This window comes from Perissodus microlepis, chromosome 10, assembly GCF_051167445.1.
Source record: "Perissodus microlepis isolate ML-2025 ecotype Zambia chromosome 10, ASM5116744v1, whole genome shotgun sequence".
Taxonomy (NCBI): domain Eukaryota; kingdom Metazoa; phylum Chordata; class Actinopteri; order Cichliformes; family Cichlidae; genus Perissodus; species Perissodus microlepis.
In genome coordinates this window covers 32,369,026-32,387,554 of record NC_140470.1, presented here as the reverse complement: position 1 = coordinate 32,387,554, position 18,529 = coordinate 32,369,026, and the positions used below count along the sequence as shown (strand labels likewise).

Sequence of the window (18,529 nt, the reverse complement as noted above, 5' to 3'; positions counted from 1 at the left end):
GTATTATTTGCTTGCTTATTATGCACCAGTCTACCGGTGTATAAAAATGACCTCCGACAAGAAAGCCTAATTTCCGCTGTTCAATACTGAAGAAATTTCAGCTTTTACAAATTCTGCCAAAATGCAAAATGCTTATCTCTGTCTCTAATAAAAAGTTTGTAACTCTGCTTTACTTTAGCAGCATCAGGTAATGTTTATCTGTTGATTCATGGTTTTCTTCTGTTTTTGTTCTACTGCAGAATATTTTTAAGGTGGTTATCTGCTATAAAAGAACAGGCCAGGAAAATCTCCTTCATGTTTTATCCTCAGTTAATTTGACACAAAGGCATCTGCTGTTATGCTTTCACCTCTGATGAAGTCTCACAAGTGTCAGCTTTGTTTTCATAGATAGATATAAAAATATGGATTTGTACTGATAAATGAAGAGAATTATAATATTTCTGATTGTCTGAGTCAAAACTGGATCAAATCGAATCAAATCACCAGGTTGGGGCCTTGATAACCCTCTTGTCATGTTTACGCTGTGTGGCATAAAAACACAGTAGTCCAAATCCAAGCAGTTCAGGGGACTGACCTGGAGGTCAGCAGCACTGGAGTTCAACACACAGTTCAGGAGGCAAACCAAGGAGCCAACGGCTGTGACGGAGATGGAGCAGTTCTGGGGACTGACCTCATGAAAAGCGGCAGCGGCAACACAATTCAGGAGGCCGCTCATGGAAGCGAAGATCCTTGGTCAACAGATCTAGAGGGCAATGGTGGTGATGAAGGCTTTGGTACCAGAAGAGGGAGATGAAGGAATCAAAGGGCTTTGGTAGGCTTGGATGGTAACTGTCGTCGGTGTGGCTTGGTGGATGGATGTAGACGTGCAGGTTGCGCTGGAAGTGGATGTGACTGAACGCTCTTGGGTGGCTTGGCAGATGGCCGGTGTGCAGTACCAGACAAGGCAGGACAAGATGAGGCAGGCCAGATGCCGTGTAGCAGTTGCAGGTGGTTGAGCAGGTAGTTGCGGGATGGACTCTCAAAAGCGTCTGACGGGAACAGGTGGCTGAGCCTCCAGCAGGAACAGACGGTTGTGTGGGAGCTCTCCCGAGTCTCCAGCAGAGACAGACAGCCTGGAGTGACCCTGACCTCAGTTCTGACAACATCCAAAATGGAATTATCATCTTCCATGATGCAGGGAGACTTACATCTTTATATCTTTATTCTTTTTCTGGCAGTCTGTTGCAGATTTTCTGCGGTGCTTGGGATCACTACTGTGTTTGGGACCCAGTTTGATCCAAGCTTGAGCTGTGGTAAAGATCGCCTCACATTTGACTCTAGAAATGTTTGGTATACAGAAAAGTTCATGATGAACTCGCCGATCACAAGGTGCCCAGGTCCTGTGGCTGCAAAGCAAGTGCAAACGATTGATCATCCCTCCACTACCATGCTGACAGTTGGTGTGAGGCATTTGTGCTGATATGTAGAATTTGGTTTTACTTAAACAAGGCAAATAAATCCAATTCGCTATGTGTACTAAATACAAAAAATATTTATACTATGTGAAAAAGTATTCACAGTGAATTGTAAAGAAACGACTTTTCCCCCCAGATAATTTTATACACTTACACTGTATTCCCAGTAAAAATATATGTGAAATACAAGGAAGGAAAAAAGCTGCAACTACAGGATGGGCCATTTATATGGATACACCGTAATAACATGGGAATGGTTGGTGATATTAGTTACGTTGAAACCAAGCACACCATTGTTTTTCTTGTGACATTACCAATAAGTTTGATGTGTCACATGGCCCTCTTCCTATTGAAAAAACAAAAGTTGTATCCAAGATGGCCGACTTCTAAATGGCCACCATGGTCACCACCCATCTTGAGGAGTTTGCCCCCTCACATATACTAATGTGCCACAAACAGGACTTTAATATCACCAACCATTCCCATGTTATTACGGTGTATCCATATAAATGGCCCACCCTGTACTGTTGTGTTTGGTAAGAAAACATACTATCACCAGGCTCAAAACTCTATTATAAATTGCATTGAAAATGTGGACTGTCGTGGCTTTAATTGGAGAAGCAGATTTTTGTATGTCAGCCACTCATATAACAGCAGCCTTCATTATTAACAAACAGTGTTAAAAGGCTATCATTGAAAATGATAAAGACAACAGGAAACATGTAAAAGCAGGTGGAGGCTGTAGCTTAGGTCAAATTTTTACAAGTCATCTTATTCTCATCTGTACTTTTAATATCAGTAATGTATTGTAATAACACCATGTCAGTGACACTGGGTTTTTGTTACACACTTTAATACTCTCTAGGTCTAGGTTTGCTCAATGTTATTTTCATTTTTTTTCCATAAAATCACTAAATATTTGACAAAACTCACGTTGAAAAAAAAGTAACCACAAGGGTTTGCCTTTGAAAATAGTGTTGCATTTCTACAGTGCTGGTAATAAATTATTCTTAATTATCTTGTGTCATCCTGCACAATTAATAATGCATGTGCAAATAAAACTTATTTTAATGGCCCAGTTTTCTTCTGTAGTAACTTTGCAAATAATTTTTGCATCTCTTTGGACTGCACACCATAAATAATGGGGTTGAGGCTTCCAGGGATGATGTGAAACAAAATGGAACAAAGTTTTCTGTAATCTGAGTACTGTGGAAAGCGATGCAACATAATGACAATCATTCCACTCAACAGCATAATCAAGTAAACAACCAGGTGGGTGCTGCAGGTCTTCAATGCTTTACTGTTCAAAGACTTGTTCTTACTGGTTAGACAGACAATTGTTATACTAGCATATGTGAGAACAATGCTGCCTATAGAACCTGTAAACAGGACCACAGTGAAGGTGAGCCCATAGACATTATTAATGAACACATTTTCACAGGAAAGCTTAAAAAGAGAGGCATTGTCACAGTAAGGGTTTGTAATCAAAGTCCTGCATCGACTCAGTCGTACAGTCAGTCCAAGCAGAATCCCGACCAAAACAAAGGCCACTCCCCAGGCAAAAACCGTCAGCTTGATCACCATTTTGTTGGTCATTATGGAAGCATATCGCAGAGGATTACAAATGGCCACATATCTGTCAAAGGCCATAATCATAAGCACAGTGTGACTCGTGGTACCAAACATATGTGTGGTAAAAGCTTGCACCACACATTCATAATAACTGATAAAGCGTTCAGATGGAGGCTTCAATATGTCTACCAACAATCGAGGTACCATGATAGAGTTTCCAAGAATATCATTAAAAGGCAGGTTGCAAAAAAGCAGATACATAGGCTGGCGAAGGTTCTTGTCCATGAAAACTAAAACAGCAATCCCTCCATTTGCTACTATTATAAACAGGTAGAAGAACAGCAGGAGAAGAAACAAAGCATATGTGGACTCTACTGAAATATTCAACCCTTCCAGCTGGAGTGTGAGGGTGTTGTAGGTGTAGTTCTCAATCATCATGAAAGAACAAAATGGTAAGTAAGCCAATCAAGTTTGTGGTAGGAAAAACGTGTTTTGATTTCAGTTTTAAATGAGAGGTACCTACTCTCAGTCTTTTGTCTGTTGTCTGCGCTTTCTTGTTTCTGGTAGTTCACAACTGGCAATGCCTACACAGAATGCGCTCTGTTGCAGTGTTATATGGGCATTATCTCAACCATGCAAACACTTAGCTTAAGCAATGTATGATGTCATACAATAAAGACAACAACAACTGTCAACAATCTGGGGAATAAAATTTGTGGGCAATGAAGTAATGTTTGTCTGCTCAAGCTTCACTTCCCACTGGTAGCACTTAGGCTACGGTTTTTTTGACCCTATGCGACCCATCTATCCGATCATGCTATGACAGTGTGAACGGCACAAATCCGATATTTTCAAATCCGATCTGGGTCACTTTCGTATGTGGTACTGAATCCGATACATATCTGATGTTTTAGAAAGCGACTGCTGTTTGATGGTCATGTCGCATTAAATCCGTCTTTTACGTCACTGACACAAGACAGACGCCAATTATCAGCTCCGGAGAAGACATCGCGAACGCTTCCTGGCCATCCAGTGTAGATGTTAGTAAAACTGTTGGGAAGACAACGTTGGAGAAACGTAAACATTTTATTTGTACTGTATAATCTGCAGATTCTGACAGAAATCTGCAACGATCCTTTGAAGCACCGCTCCTCTAAAACAGCAATAACGATAATTATTTTGTTATCTACATTATTATGTAAATAACAAAATAACTCAAAGCAAAAATTGGGAAACATAAAGTCCGAAGTCTTTATATTAAGGGCCATCAGTCAAACAATACTGTTTGCTCTGAGTCTAAACAGAGCGCGTTGTGCGTGAAATCTTCTTTTGCGCATGCGGGCCGCTTTGAGGGTTCACACTAGAGCGCGTTTGCTGTCACATTTTATTTGTAGTGTGAACAAGCAGACAAAATAATCGGATTTGATCAAAAAATCGGAATTGAGCATTAAGACCTGCAGAATAAACGTAGTCTAAGTGTCAAATCTTAAACACTACAAAAGGAACTTGCACGTTGTTACTCAAAACATGAAATTTGGCAAAGCTGCAGTGAAGATATGGGAAAAATCAATCTTACCAAGACAGTCTTTCAAAAATATATTTTATTCTAATGAAAAAAATTCACTCAATTCAGTAATTTTGTTTGTTAACCATACATACATATCTCAGTATGATGTAGATCCTGTACATCATGAAGATTATGAAATAAATATATGCTTTCAGCTAATAGCTTTTTGGGAATCAGTTTGTTGTGCAAAAATAGTAATTAATGCATGTCAAACTCTTTTTTTTTTAAATATCCAGAAAAATGCCAAAGAGAACAAACAGATACCAAGCAAAAAAAAAAAACATTTTAAGAGTAAAAAGCTATTAAATATTTTAAAAATCACATCATTTTCAATGCTTCAATTCAATTTTATTTATAAAGCGCCAAATCACGACAATAGTTGCCTTAAGGCAATCATATGACTCCCTATAAGCAAGCACTTTGGCTACAGTGAGAAGGAAAAACTTATTTTTAATAGAAAGAAACCTCCAGCAGAAACACGCTCAGGGAGGGGCGGTCATCTATTCAATTCAATTCAATTCAATTCAATTTTATTCAATTCAATTCAATTCAATTTTATTTATATAGCACCAAATCACAACAACAGTCGCCTCAAGGCGCTTTATATTGTACAGTAGATTGTACAATAATATATACAGAGAAAAACCCAACAATCATATGACCCCCTATGAGCAAGCACTTTGGAGACAGTGGCCCACATAGCGGACAGGTCTGGTCCAGATCTGGAGTCAAGCTGGCACTGCTGGCTGACTTCTGGCATGGTAAGTGGTATGTCAGCCAGGTCTGGCAATGATGGTGCTATTTATGTTTCAATGTTCCTATTTTATTTTTTATTGGGTTTTTTTTTTTTGCCTGTCCCGTTTGGTTCTTTTGCCATCAGAATTATTGTCTAAAGGTGAAGAAAGATGCCCAACGGATTTACTTTACCAAATTGACCATCCCAGCCTTGCCGTAATGGTCTATTTGATTCACCTTTTATTGTTTATTTTATTTATTTTTTTATTTTCACTTGCTAGATACGGAACAGACTTGAATGAGGAAAAGAAAAGCGAGAAAGGAAGAGGGGGGGAAAAAAACAGTGGAGAAGAGGGACGGGGATAAAGGGCAAAAAAACAAAAACCAACTAAATAAGCAGACAAAAAAAAAATACATATATCAATCACCTGGATCACCTGTTGAGAAAGAAAAGAAAACAAGCAGAAGAAAACGAGAGCAATACAATAAACAACATCACAATGATATATGGGAATATAACAGTAAATACTAAATATTAAACATTATTGTGCAGCACGTAATATCGACAGCGCACAGTGTGCTTTGAGGTAGGAGCCAAAAAGGGTGTAGTTTGTGTGTGTGAGCACCCGTGTGTACACCTGTGAGCGTGGACGCGCTTGTTTTTAAAAGGTTCCTTCATGTAATGATCTGCTAGAGGGTGTGGGGGGGCCACAGCCCCGTCCACCAGGGCATGAAGCAGGTATGGAGGAGATCAAGACTCCAGACATCCAGAGGCCCTCAGAACACAAGAGACCAAGGAAGACCAACAGAGGGGCAGCCGCGCCACTATCCCAGAAAGAGCTGAGGAGAGTCCCAGATGAGGGGTCACTCAGCAGCCGCGGAGCAGAAGCCAGGGGGGGTTGCAGTGACGCGCCCGTGAGCTCCGCCGGCAGCCAGCTGTGCCAGAGTGACCGAGCCCCAGACCGAGAGGCCGAGGGCACCCCACCCCCGAAGTGGCCCGAGCGAGCCCCAGGCTCCAGGCCCCGATAAGCAGCCACCAAGGAGTGAGCCGGTGTGTACCTGGACGCCCACCCCCGGACACAAAGAACCACCAACGCACCGATGTCTGAGGGCGTCTGCCACTGGCAGGGGAAGTGGTGGGGGGAGATAGGCCTCCATACCTTACAGGGCCTGAGATGTCCCCAGAGAGGTGGTGTCTGATACCCAACCTGACATATAGACACAGACATACAGGCACACACAGATACAAACATCCATTCCCACCCTCATGCTCTCATATGCAATTACTCAACACTCACCCAATGTGGAGACAGACATAGAGAGACACTGTACACACAATCACACTCCCCAAGCGTACTCTAAGAACCGGGTCTAGGTACCCTTGCCCCTGGAGGGGGAAACTGCACCCAGACCCAGGTGGTGTTACCCTTTTCCCTGCGGTGGGGAGAAGCAGACCGCCCCGACTCCGCAGCAGCAGGGAGGCCCCCCACTCCAGACCCCAGTCAGACGGCCAACTCCTCCTCCTGGCCCCCCACTCCAGCAGGTCGCAGAGAACAGGGGGTGAGAAGACTCCAAACCTCCCTCCGCTCGCTCATATGTAGTGTTGATGCATGTGTGTTCTAAGGTGCATTTAAAACCCAGGAGGGCATGGAGCTACCTGCCAGAGAGCAGCAGGTAAGCGCATAGCTCCTCCTGATAGCCCTCAGTGTCTACGTGTATTTAAAATTGAGAGGTGGGCAACGACGCCAGAGGTGTACACCCTGATGGTCTTTTGGAGTCCGTGTAGCGTGCCCACCCCCAAGATCCTACATGTATGTGTTATGAGAGTGTGAGTAATGTGAGTGTCTAAGTTGTGAGATAAAATTGAGGCACAGGCAGCAAGAAGGGGACAGAGGGGGGGATGCCTCCCCTGCACCCTGGTGACACACCTTTACCCCAAGGCCCTGCATGTGTGGATGATTGTGGTGGAGCGGGAAGAGGGAGGCAGCTGGAGATGGGGAGGGAAGGAAGGGAGGGGCAAGTGACCCCACCCTGGGGCCAGCTCCCCCGCTGACCCCAGTAGGCACCCCCATACTCCGCAACCCGCCAGGGAAAGGGGGCCCAGGCCCATCCGGTCCGGGGCCCAGAACAGCAGCGCCGCCAGGCCCCACAGAGCCTGGGACATCCCACCTGACCCCACCACAGAGAAAACTGCACCCATCCCGTCACACACTCATCTTCCAAACTACACAAGACAATAGACGCCCAGGCTGAGATCTTCCTCCACCTCTCCTGTATCTCCCCCTCCTGCAGAGTGAGTTCCTGAAGAGAGGAGACCTCCTGCAAGATGTAACAGCCTCCTCCACCAGTTGAAGAGCCCCCCAGGTGGCTCGATGCACCGGCGGCACCCTGCGCCAGGGTCCCCACACACCCACCCGCCCACAACCCCAGCAACATACCAACCAAGACCCAAGCCCCTGAGGCCCGGCCAGGGCCCCAGCCCAGAGATGGAGCGCCCCCAGAACCTCACGCCTGTCCCGGACCCACCCAGGGGCAGCCAGGTGACCAGGTCAGTAACCCACGTCCGTCAGCACAGACCCTCCTCTAGCCCCGCTGCACGCAGCCACGAGGAAACCATCACCTAAGAGCCAACAGAGCCCCTAATAGGCCATGACCACTACCCCGGGTTGAGCCCCCCAAGGAAGATGCTCCTGGGGAACCCCCCGACACCCTAAGCCTGTCCCTACCCCCACACCAATCACAACAGCGAAGGTGGGACCAAACTATGACCCCCCACCCCCACTAGGTGATGGAGCTAATCAAAGGAGCCCAGAGCAATTGATCTGATGTGGTGGCAAAGGCTGTATCGAGACTAATGTAATCTAATAGATAATTTCTATATTGGTTAGAATTAAGATTATTTTTATTTTTCCAGTTCATGAGGACTGTTTTCTTGGCTATGCATAGGGCAGTGAAAACCATATGGGCTATATTCTTATCTGTAGTGACATTATCTAAGTTGCCCAACAAACACACTAAAGGGGAAGTTGGAATGTTACATTTCAGACACTTTGATAAGTCTTCACATATCTCTCGCCAAAACTTCTGAACTGGTGGACAGAACCAAAGAGCGTGGATATAATTGTGCGGTGAATTGGTTTGACAGTGTGAGCAGTTGTTGGTAGATGTATAACCCATCTTGAACATCCGATGACCTGTATAGTGCACTCTATGTAGTATTTTGTATTGAATTAATTGAAGACTGGGATTTCTAATTAAATGAAAGATTTTTAAGCAAATCTGAGACCAGAAGTTTTGGTCTAAGTTAACTGATAAATCCGCTTCCCATTTTGCAATAGGAAGTGATATTGATTCATCTGTTTTAGAAAGCATTCTGTATATTTTGGATAGTAATTTGGGGGTTTTAAGAGTAAGAAATTGAACCACACTTGGTGGTATTTGTAGTTCAACTTGACCCGGTTTAAATTTCTTTTTTACTATGGATTTAATTTGTTGATATTCTAAAAATCTTTTCTTGTTGATCCCATATTGTGTAACTAGTCTGTCAAATGAAATAAATTCTGTTCCTTCTAGTATATGTTCTAAATATTTGATTCCTTTACCACTCCAATCTGAAAAGTTTATCATATTATTGTATGTCAGGGTTATTCCAGATAGGTGTACGTTTGCATGGGATTAATGAAGACTCCGTCAATTTTAGAAACTCCCACCATGCTGTCAGAGAAGAGCTGATGCTGATGCTTTTGAAGCAGTCATGTCGTTGGATGTTTGAGCTGATAAATGGTAGATCTGAAATCTCTAGATTATTGCAAAGTGCTTGTTCTACATCTAGCCAAGGTTCATCTAAGAGGGTATGTTTTAGCCTATGTTCCTATTTTAGGTAGAAGACCCAAATGCCATGTTGCAATACTATACTGCTATATAGTAGCCAACGTTTCAAATGCAGATTTGACAGGTTTGTGATTGTACACTTTATCCAAAACCCTGCCGTCATGTTACTTCTGCACTATTATGTTCCGGCACATGTTGTTATTACATGGCTTGATTAAGGTACATATTAGACTGACATCTGGGCCAGCAAAGGGCCAGCAGTGTGTCTGCAACTGGCCCGTGGCTGCACACAATGTGCTTACACATGGCCAACATTAAAAAACTAATTCAAATTGTAACCGTGCTGAGGGCAAGCTCCAGCTTTGAGCTGTTTGGTTTAGGCAGTCCGGGCAAGGAGGATGCATCTGCCCCCCTGGGAGCCATTGCTGCCTGTTTTTTTGATTCATAGGTGGACAGTTTCCCCACCGTCGCTCGCCGCTCACTTATTGAACCCTCTATTGCGGGGAAGACGGCTCCCTCACCATTGGCACCCTACCCCATCTCCTCTCACTCCTTTAACATCTGCTGAGTCAGCAGACAAAGGACGAGCAGTGCTAGTCACCACAGTGAGTAGACCAGACTCTGTTGTTTTAATAAATCCTTTCACAGAGGATAAAAATGCAGATAATCAGGAGGGGACAGTTTCCATACATGCAGCCCCAGGTTCTCGGAGGAGAATCCATCGTCAAACCAATTCTCACCACACTCCTGTGGCTTCAGAAGAATCAGCAGATTGTGGACCAGCAGTGCAAGGTGCCACAGTGAGTAACTCAGACTCCACCATAGTTCTAACTCCACTTGCTATGAACAAGAAAATTAAGGCCGTTTCTTCCCCACTCACTAGCAATGCTAAGCCTGCTAAAAGTGGAGAGAGAGAGGTTTTAACTAAACTGTCCACTGTGGGTTTCTCTGAGTCAGTGGGCCTAGAGACTGTTAGTTCAGTGACTGTCAGCTCACTGTCAGTGGACCCTGTGGTTACTAATTGTGAAGCGGTTGGGAGAAACCAAGAGATTATGTCATTACCTGTTGAAACACCCTGCTGCCCAGCCTGTAGCTGTAGCTCAGTCAGCCGCCCAGCCTGTGGCTGTAGCTCAGTTAGCTGCCCAGCCTGTAGCTAAGAAGTCTGCAGTAACCACATCACCATCACTTCACCTGCCTATTGCTGCAGCATCACCGCCCAATCTACCGCTGGTGGCTGCTACACTACCATCATCACCATCGGCTCAACCGTCTGCAGCTGCAGCGCTGCCGGAAGGACCCGCTCAGTCAGAGCAGGAGGTCAGCGCCCTGAAGCAACCTGCATGTCCACGTCCAGCACGGCCTACATGTCCACGTCCATTATGGCCTGCACATCAAGAACCACCTACCGTGCTACGCCGTTGCACATCGGAGCTGTTACATGGTTAGTTGCCGGAGCTGCTTAGCCGCCACCGGACCTGTGGTCTGCCGCCAGAGCTACTTCGCCACCACCGGACCCGTGGTCGGCCGCCGGAATTGCAGCATCACCGCCACCAGGCCCACAGCCGCCCACCTGAACAGTTTCGCCGCCCCTGGAGCCGTGGTCAGCCATTGGAGCTACTTCGAGGCTGTCATCAGATCCCTGGCCGCCCACCAGAGCTGCCATGTTGCCTCCACCAGGCCCGTTGCTACTATTGCCATCCATCGGGTCGGCGACCAGAATTGTTTTGTCGCCACAGCCTGGACCGCGGTTGGCTGTTATGTGGCAGTCGTGGGGATTGTGATTGGGCCTATGGACAGGTTGAACTTTTGGACTAATTGGGGTTGTTTTTGTTTAGTTTGGGGAATGGTTTCGAAGTTACGTTTTTATGTGTGTCAGGGCAGATGAGCAAATACTTCTGGCAATATGTTTATCTTTTGAAAAACTTGCAATTAATTTAATTCAATTCAATTCAATTTTATTTATATAGCGCCAAATCACAACAAAAGTCGCCTCAAGGCGCTTCATAGATACAGAGAAAAACCCAACAATCATATGACCCCCTATGAGCAAGCACTTTGGCGACAGTGGGAAGGAAAAACTCCCTTTTAACAGGAAGAAACCTCCGGCAGAACCAGGCTCAGGGAGGGGCGGCCATCTGCTGCGACCGGTTGGGGTGAGAGAAGGAAGACAGGATAAAAGACATGCTGTGGAAGAGAGACAGAGGTTAATAACAGATATGATTCAATGCAGAGAGGTCTATTAATACATAGTGAGTGAGAAAGGTGACTGGAAAGGAAAAACTCAATGCATCTTGGGAATCCCCCGGCAGCCTACGTCTATTGCAGCATAACTAAGGGAGGATTCAGGGTCACCTGGTCCAGCCCTAACTATATGCTTTAGCAAAAAGGAAAGTTTTAAGCCTAATCTTGAAAGTAGAGATAGTTTCTGTCTCCCGAATCCAAACTGGAAGCTGGTTCCACAGAAGAGGGGCCTGAAAACTGAAGGCTCTGCCTCCCATTCTACTTTTAAATACTCTAGGAACAACAAGTAGGCCTGCAGAGCGAGAGCGAAGTGCTCTAATAGGGTGATATGGTACTACAAGGTCATTAAGATAAGATGGGGCCTGATTATTTAAGACCTTGTATGTGAGGAGCAGGATTTTGAATTCAATTCTGGATTTAACAGGAAGCCAATGAAGGGAAGCCAAAACAGGAGAAATATGCTCTCTCCTTCTAGTCCCTGTCAGTACTCTTGCTGCAGCATTTTGGATTAGCTGAAGGCTTTTCAGTGAGTTTTTTGGACATCCTAATAATAATGAATTACAGTAGTCCAGCCTGGAAGTAATAAATGCATGAACTAGTTTTTCAGCGTCACTCTGAGACAGGATATTTCTAATTTTAGAGATGTTGCGCAAATGGAAGAAAGCAGTCTTACATATTTGTTTAATATGTGCGTTGAAGGACATGTCCTGGTCAAAAATGACTCCAAGGTTCCTCACAGCGTTACTGGAGGCCAAGGTAATGCCATCCAGAGTATGAATCTGGTTAGATACCATATTTCTAAGATTTTCAGGGCCGAGTACAATAACCTCAGTTTTATCTGAATTAAGAAGCAGAAAGTTAGCGGCCATCCAGGTCTTTATGTCTTTAAGACATTCCTGCAGTTTAACTAATTGGTGTGTGTTATCTGGCTTCATGGACAGATAGAGCTGGGTTTCATCTGCATAGCAGTGAAAATGTATGCTATGTCTTCTAATGATGCTGCCTAAGGGAAGCATGTATAATGTAAACAGAATTGGTCCTAGCACTGAACCCTGTGGAACTCCATAATTGACCTCAGTGTGTGAAGAGGACTCTCCATTTACATGCACAAATTGGAGTCTATTAGATAGATATGATACAAACCACTGCAGTGCAGTACCTGTAATACCTACAGCATGTTCTAATCGCTCTAATAGGATATTATGGTCGACAGTATCGAACGCTGCACTGAGGTCTAGCAGGACAAGCACAGAGATGAGTCCACTGTCAGAGGCCATAAGAAGATCATTTGTAACCTTCACTAAAGCTGTTTCTGTGCTGTGATGAGCTCTGAAACCTGACTGAAACTCTTCAAATAAACCATTCCTCTGCAGATGATCTGTTAGCTGTTTGACAACTACTCTTTCAAGGATTTTTGATATGAAAGGAAGGTTGGAGATTGTCCTATAATTAGCTAAGACTGCTGGGTCTAGAGATGGCTTTTTGAGTAAAGGTTTAACCACAGCCAGCTTGAAGGCCTGTGGTACATAGCCGATTATTAGAGATAGGTTGATCATATTTAAGATCGAAGAATTAATCAATGGCAGGACTTCTTTGAGCAGTTTTGTAGGAATGGGGTCTAAAAGACACGTTGATGGTTTGGAGGAAGTAATTATTGAAGTTAACTCAGAAAGATCAATTGGAGAAAAAGAGTCTAACTTAACATCAATGGTACTAAGAGTAGCTGTAGATAATATTACATCTGTGGGATGATTACTGGTAATTTTTTCTCTAATGATAAAAATTTTATTTGTGAAGAAGTTCATGAAGTCATTACTAGTTAACGTTAAAGGGATGGTTGGCTCAACAGAGCTCTGACTCTTTGTCAGCCTGGCTACAGTGCTGAAGAGAAACCTGGGGTTGTTCTTATTTTCTTCAATCAGTGATGAATAGTAAGATGTTCTGGCTTTGCGGAGGGCTTTCTTATAAAGCAGCAAACTATTTCTCCAGGCTAAATGATGATCCTCTAAATTTGTGACACGCCATTTCCTCTCCAGATTACGAGTCATCTGCTTTAGGGTACGTGTTTGAGAATTATACCACGGAGTCAGGTACTTCTGATTAGAGACCTTAGTTTTCACTGGAGCTACAGTATCCAGAGTCGTACGTAGTGAGGAGGTGAAATTATTAACAAGATAATCGACCTCTGTTGGGGTAGCGTTCAGATAGCTGCTCTGCTCTGTGTTGGTACAGGGCATTGAAGATGATAACAGTGGGTGGATTATATTCTTAAACTTAGTTACAGCGCTTTCAGAAAGACATCTACTTTGATAAAATCTACTCTCCACTGCTGTGTAATCAATTATTGTAAATGTAAATGTTATCAGGAAATGATCAGACAGGAGAGGGTTTTCAGGAAACACTGTTAAATGTTCAGTTTCTATGCCATATGTTAAAACAAGATCTAGAGTGTGATTAAAGTGGTGGGTGGGTTCTTTTACATTTTGAGAGAAGCCAATTGAGTCTAATAACAGACTAAATGCCATGTTGAGGCTGTCATTTTTAGCATCTACATGGATGTTAAAATCACCCACAATAATTATTTTATTTGAGCTCAGAACTAAATTAGATATAAAGTCTGAGAAATCAGACAGAAACTCTGTGTAAGGCCCAGGTGGACGATAGATGATAACAAGTAAGACTGGTTTCTGAGTTTCACAGCTGGGGTGGACAATGTTAAGCATCAGGCTTTCAAATGAATTAAAAGTCTGTCTTGGTCTTTCATTAATTAATAGGCTGGTGTGAAAAATTGCTGCCACACCACCCCCTCGGCCTGTGCTTCGAGGTTTCTGGTAGTTAGAATGACTCGGGGGTGTTGATTCATTTAAACTAACATAATCATCCTGCTGCAACCAGGTTTCTGTAAGGCAGAGTAAATCAATTTGTTGATCAATTATTAAGTCATGTACTAACAGAGACTTGGAGGAGAGAGACCTAATATTTAATAATCCACATTTCACTGTTTTACTCTTTGGTTCAGATGTGGATACTGTATTGTTCTTTCTTTTTGATTGTTTATGTTTAAGTTGTTTGTTGCTGGTTTTTAGTTTGTTTTTTGTCTTTTTGGAAGCTGACACAGTCTCTATGGAGATGGGTTTTTGGGGGGGTAGCAGGAGGAGAGAAGCTGCAGAGAGGCGTGTAAGACTGCAACTCTGCTTCCTGGTCCCAACTCTGGATAGTCATATTTTGGGGGGTTTAATAAATTTGTCCATATTTCTAGAAATGAGAGCTGCTCCATCCAAAGTGGGATGGATGCCGTCTCTCCTAACAAGACCAGGTTTCCTCCAGAAGGTTTGCCAATTATCTATGAAGCCCACATCGTTTCTGGGACACCACTCAGACAGCCAGCAATTTAAGGAGAACATGCGGCTAAACATGTCACTCCTGGTCTGATTGGGGAGGGGACCAGAGAAAACTACAGAGTCCGACATTGTTTTAGCAAAGTTGCACATCGATTCAATATTGATTTTAGTGACCTCCGATTGGCGTAACCGGGTGTCATTACTGCCGACGTGAATTATGATTTTACTGAATTTACGTTTACCCTTAGCCAGCAGTTTTAAATTTCCTTCAATGTCGCCTGCTCTGGCCCCTGGAAGACAATTGACTATGGTTGCCGGTGTCTCTAGCTTCACATGTCTGAGAACAGAATCACCAATTACCAGAGTTTGACCCCCGGCGGGTGTGTCACCGAGTGGGGAAAAACGGTTAGACACATGAACGGGTTGGTGGTGTACCTGGGGCTTCTGTTTAGGACTATGCTTCCTCCTCACCGTGACCCAGCCGCCCTCTTTCCCCAGCTGCTTGGGGTCTGCCGGGGAACAGCTAGCGGGGCCTACGCTATCTTCGGCTGCACCAGCTACAGGGGCCTGGCTAGCTACGGGTGAATGAAGGGTGCGAAGCCGAGTCTCCAATTCAGTAATCCTGGCCTCCAGAGCTGCAAATATGCTACATTTGTTACAGATATCATTACTGCTAAAGGAGGCCGAGGAGTAACTAAACATCTGACACAATGAGCAAGAAAGTGCAGGAGGGACAGGTGAAGTAGCCATGGTGCTAACGAGTCGGCTACGAGCTAAGCTAAGCTAGCAAAACAGTACAGAGACAGTGAGTGAATACTTTGGCTATAAATTAGGTAGTGAGTACACAGAAAGTGTGCTTCGGATGAAGCACGTGAAGATTATACTATGAAAGAAGAATGCATTTAAAAGTTGTTAATTAAATTGCTAAGCAAATAAGCTACTCAGAAACACCACTGTGTTTGAGCAGGAACAGGAAGTGATACTCTACCGCAGAGCGAGCGAACACCAAGTGACAGCGCCACCAAGAGATCCATTTAGGTTATTTTACAGTTCTTTAGATTGTGTCATGAATCTTTGACCGTACTCAAGTTTGTCAGACAAGTTCTATTCATGTGATTTCATGATTCATTGGGAAGATATCAGGCTTGGGTGTGGGTACTGACACTGAACTCACCTTCCCAGAAATGTGGTTAATCAAAGTTCATTTGTAATTTAACAAGAGGGGTCAATTACTTTTTCAAATAGTTTGGTAAGTTTGGATAAATTTTTTCCCTTAAAACACTTAAAAAGTTTTAAAAGTTATCATTTAAAACTAAATCTTGTATTCATGTAGGATATCTTTGTACAGTAATAACATTTGTTTGGTAATCTGAAACATTTAAGTGTGATGCATATGTAAAACCTAAGAAATAGAAAGAAGGTGAGGGAGATGCTTTATGTCACTGTAGGTGCCCAGTGGTTCATAATCAGTGGTTCACATGATTGTTAGAAATATAACTTTTGCCAGGGCTTCCAGATACAGACGGACAAAATGGTGGTGGCTAACCAACCGGACATAGTGGTGCTAGACAAACATGAGAAGATGGCCGTAGTGATCGATGTAGCAGTTCCGAATGACAGCAACATCAGGAACACGAGAAGCTCGAGAAATACCAAGGGCTCAGAGAAGAGCTCGAGAAGATGTGGAGGGTGAAGGTGAAGGTGGTCCCAGTGGTAATCGGAGCACTAGGTGCAGTGACTCCCAAGCTGGGCGAGTGGCTCCAGCAGATCCTGGGAACAACATCGGAGATCTCTGTCCAGAAGAGCGCAGTCCTAGGAACAGCTAAGATACTACAGCTAAGCTAATAAGGACCCTTAAGCTCCCAGGCCTCTGGTAGAGGACCCAAGCTTGAAGGATTGACCGCCCACAGGGGCGAGTGGGGAATTTTTTTTATATATATATTTCGGCTCCCTTGAACTTTCCCACATTTTGTCACATTACAGCCACAAACATGAATTAATTTTATTGGAATTCCACGTGAAAGACCAACACAAAGTGGTGTACACGTGAGAAGTGGAATGAAAATCATACATGATTCCAAACATTTTTTTTACAAAGAGACTTCAACACCAAGAAACACATTCTTGGAATTCTCTGCCATCAGCCCACTAGGGTCACAGTTTGCCCTGGCTGCATGAGCTGGCTGTGACAAAAGACAGTTTGAGTGGTTGAATGGTTTGCTAAAGAAAAACAAATGGCAGCTTTGGAGAGCTGGGAGTCCTCTAACTCTGTTTCTTTAGAGTTTGACTTGGAGATGTGCCATGGCTTGCACCGGAGCTCCTCCTCCAGCTGGGTGCAAACTGCTTGCTGCCGTTCATAGAGGTCTAAGTCTATGCCCGAAGAGCCATGAGGTGAAACAGCACTATCACTGACCTACGGCTGATGAACAGTGCAATGGCGACGTGGACGCCACTTCCTCCTAGAATCGTCTGTGAGGGAAGCAGACACCCCCAGAGCTGTGGGTGGTGTGGCAGCGAACTCTTCCTCCTCTGCCCACATCCTTGCCAGAAAAGATGCGACGGGATGTCCAACTGTGGTGGAAATTAAGGTGAGTTCAGAAAATGCACAAAGCTCAGAGAGCCCACTCTTTCTCCTGGAGTCGGTGGCGGCGAGGGTGCGCGACAGCAAGGCTTTGGTGAAGCAGCCCACATGCTGGGCAGCTGCTGCTGCAGACGGAATTGTAGAGTGGTGATGAGGAAGTGTGATCAAAGGGGGCAGCACCTCCCATAACCAGGGAAACACAGAAACACATACTCACTAGTGGCAAACTAATTCCTCCATGGCCTCCTTCCGATCTGAATTTTCTTCTTTTGTATTGCTGGGTCCGACATGGTTAGGTTGCACTGTCACGGTGTGTTTGACTGAATAGTGGGACCCAAATGCAGACACGGTAGAAGACAGAACCAAGTTTTAAGCAAAAGGCAAGGTGTTTATTTTGCTGACAAAACGTGAACTCAAAAACAAAGCGAAAGCAAAGAGAGCAAACCCTAACCTGAAACCTAAACTGGGAAATTACTAAATAATCATGGAAACTATGACGAGAGACATAGACATGAAACTGAACAGGTACATGCGACTATGGAACTATGAAATAAACCGAACATGAACATGAACTTGAATCTCATCAGTACAAAGAACTCTGAGATATGATGTGGCTAGACATGAAACCGCACAGGTGACCTGACAAAGACTATTCAATTCAATTCAATTTTATTTATATAGCGCCAAATCACAACAAAAGTCGCCTCAAGGCGCTTCATAGATACAGAGAAAAACCCAACAATCATATGACCCCCTATGAGCAAGCACTTTGGCGACAGTGGGAAGGAAAAACTCCCTTTTAACAGGAAGAAACCTCCGGCAGAACCAGGCTCGGGGAGGGGCGGGGCCATCTGCTGCGACTGGTTGGGGTGAGAGAAGGAAGACAGGATAAAAGACATGCTGTGGAAGAGAGACAGAGGTTAATAACAGATATGATTCAATGCAGAGAGGTCTATTAACACATAGTGAGTGAGAAAGGTGACTGGAAAGGAAAAACTCAATGCATCATGGGAATCCCCGGCAGCCTACACCTATTGCAGCATAACTAAGGGAGGATTCAGGGTCACCTGGTCCAGCCCTAACTATATGCTTTAGCAAAAAGGAAAGTTTTAAGCCTGGTCTTGAAAGTAGAGATAGTGTCTGTCTCCCGAATCCAAACTGGAAGCTGATTCCACAGAAGAGGGGCCTGAAAACTGAAGGCTCTGCC

The 18,529-nt window shown here is 44.2% G+C and overlaps 1 protein-coding gene across 1 annotated transcript; it reads right to left on the bottom strand.

Moving 5' to 3' along the window:
* Positions 1 to 2,516: 2,516 nt before the first annotated feature.
* On the bottom strand, positions 2,517 to 3,461 carry LOC146379718 (olfactory receptor 8G17-like). The gene has a single exon (XM_084941038.1). The coding sequence runs from the start codon at positions 3,459 to 3,461 to the stop codon at positions 2,517 to 2,519; it is 945 nt and encodes a 314-aa protein (XP_084797164.1).
* Positions 3,462 to 18,529: the final 15,068 nt, after the last annotated feature.

What these genes read in the sequence shown, in the direction of transcription:
- LOC146379718 (XM_084941038.1), bottom strand. Translation starts at nt 3,461, where the DNA reads ATGATTGAGAACTACACCTACAACACCCTCACACTCCAGCTGGAAGGG.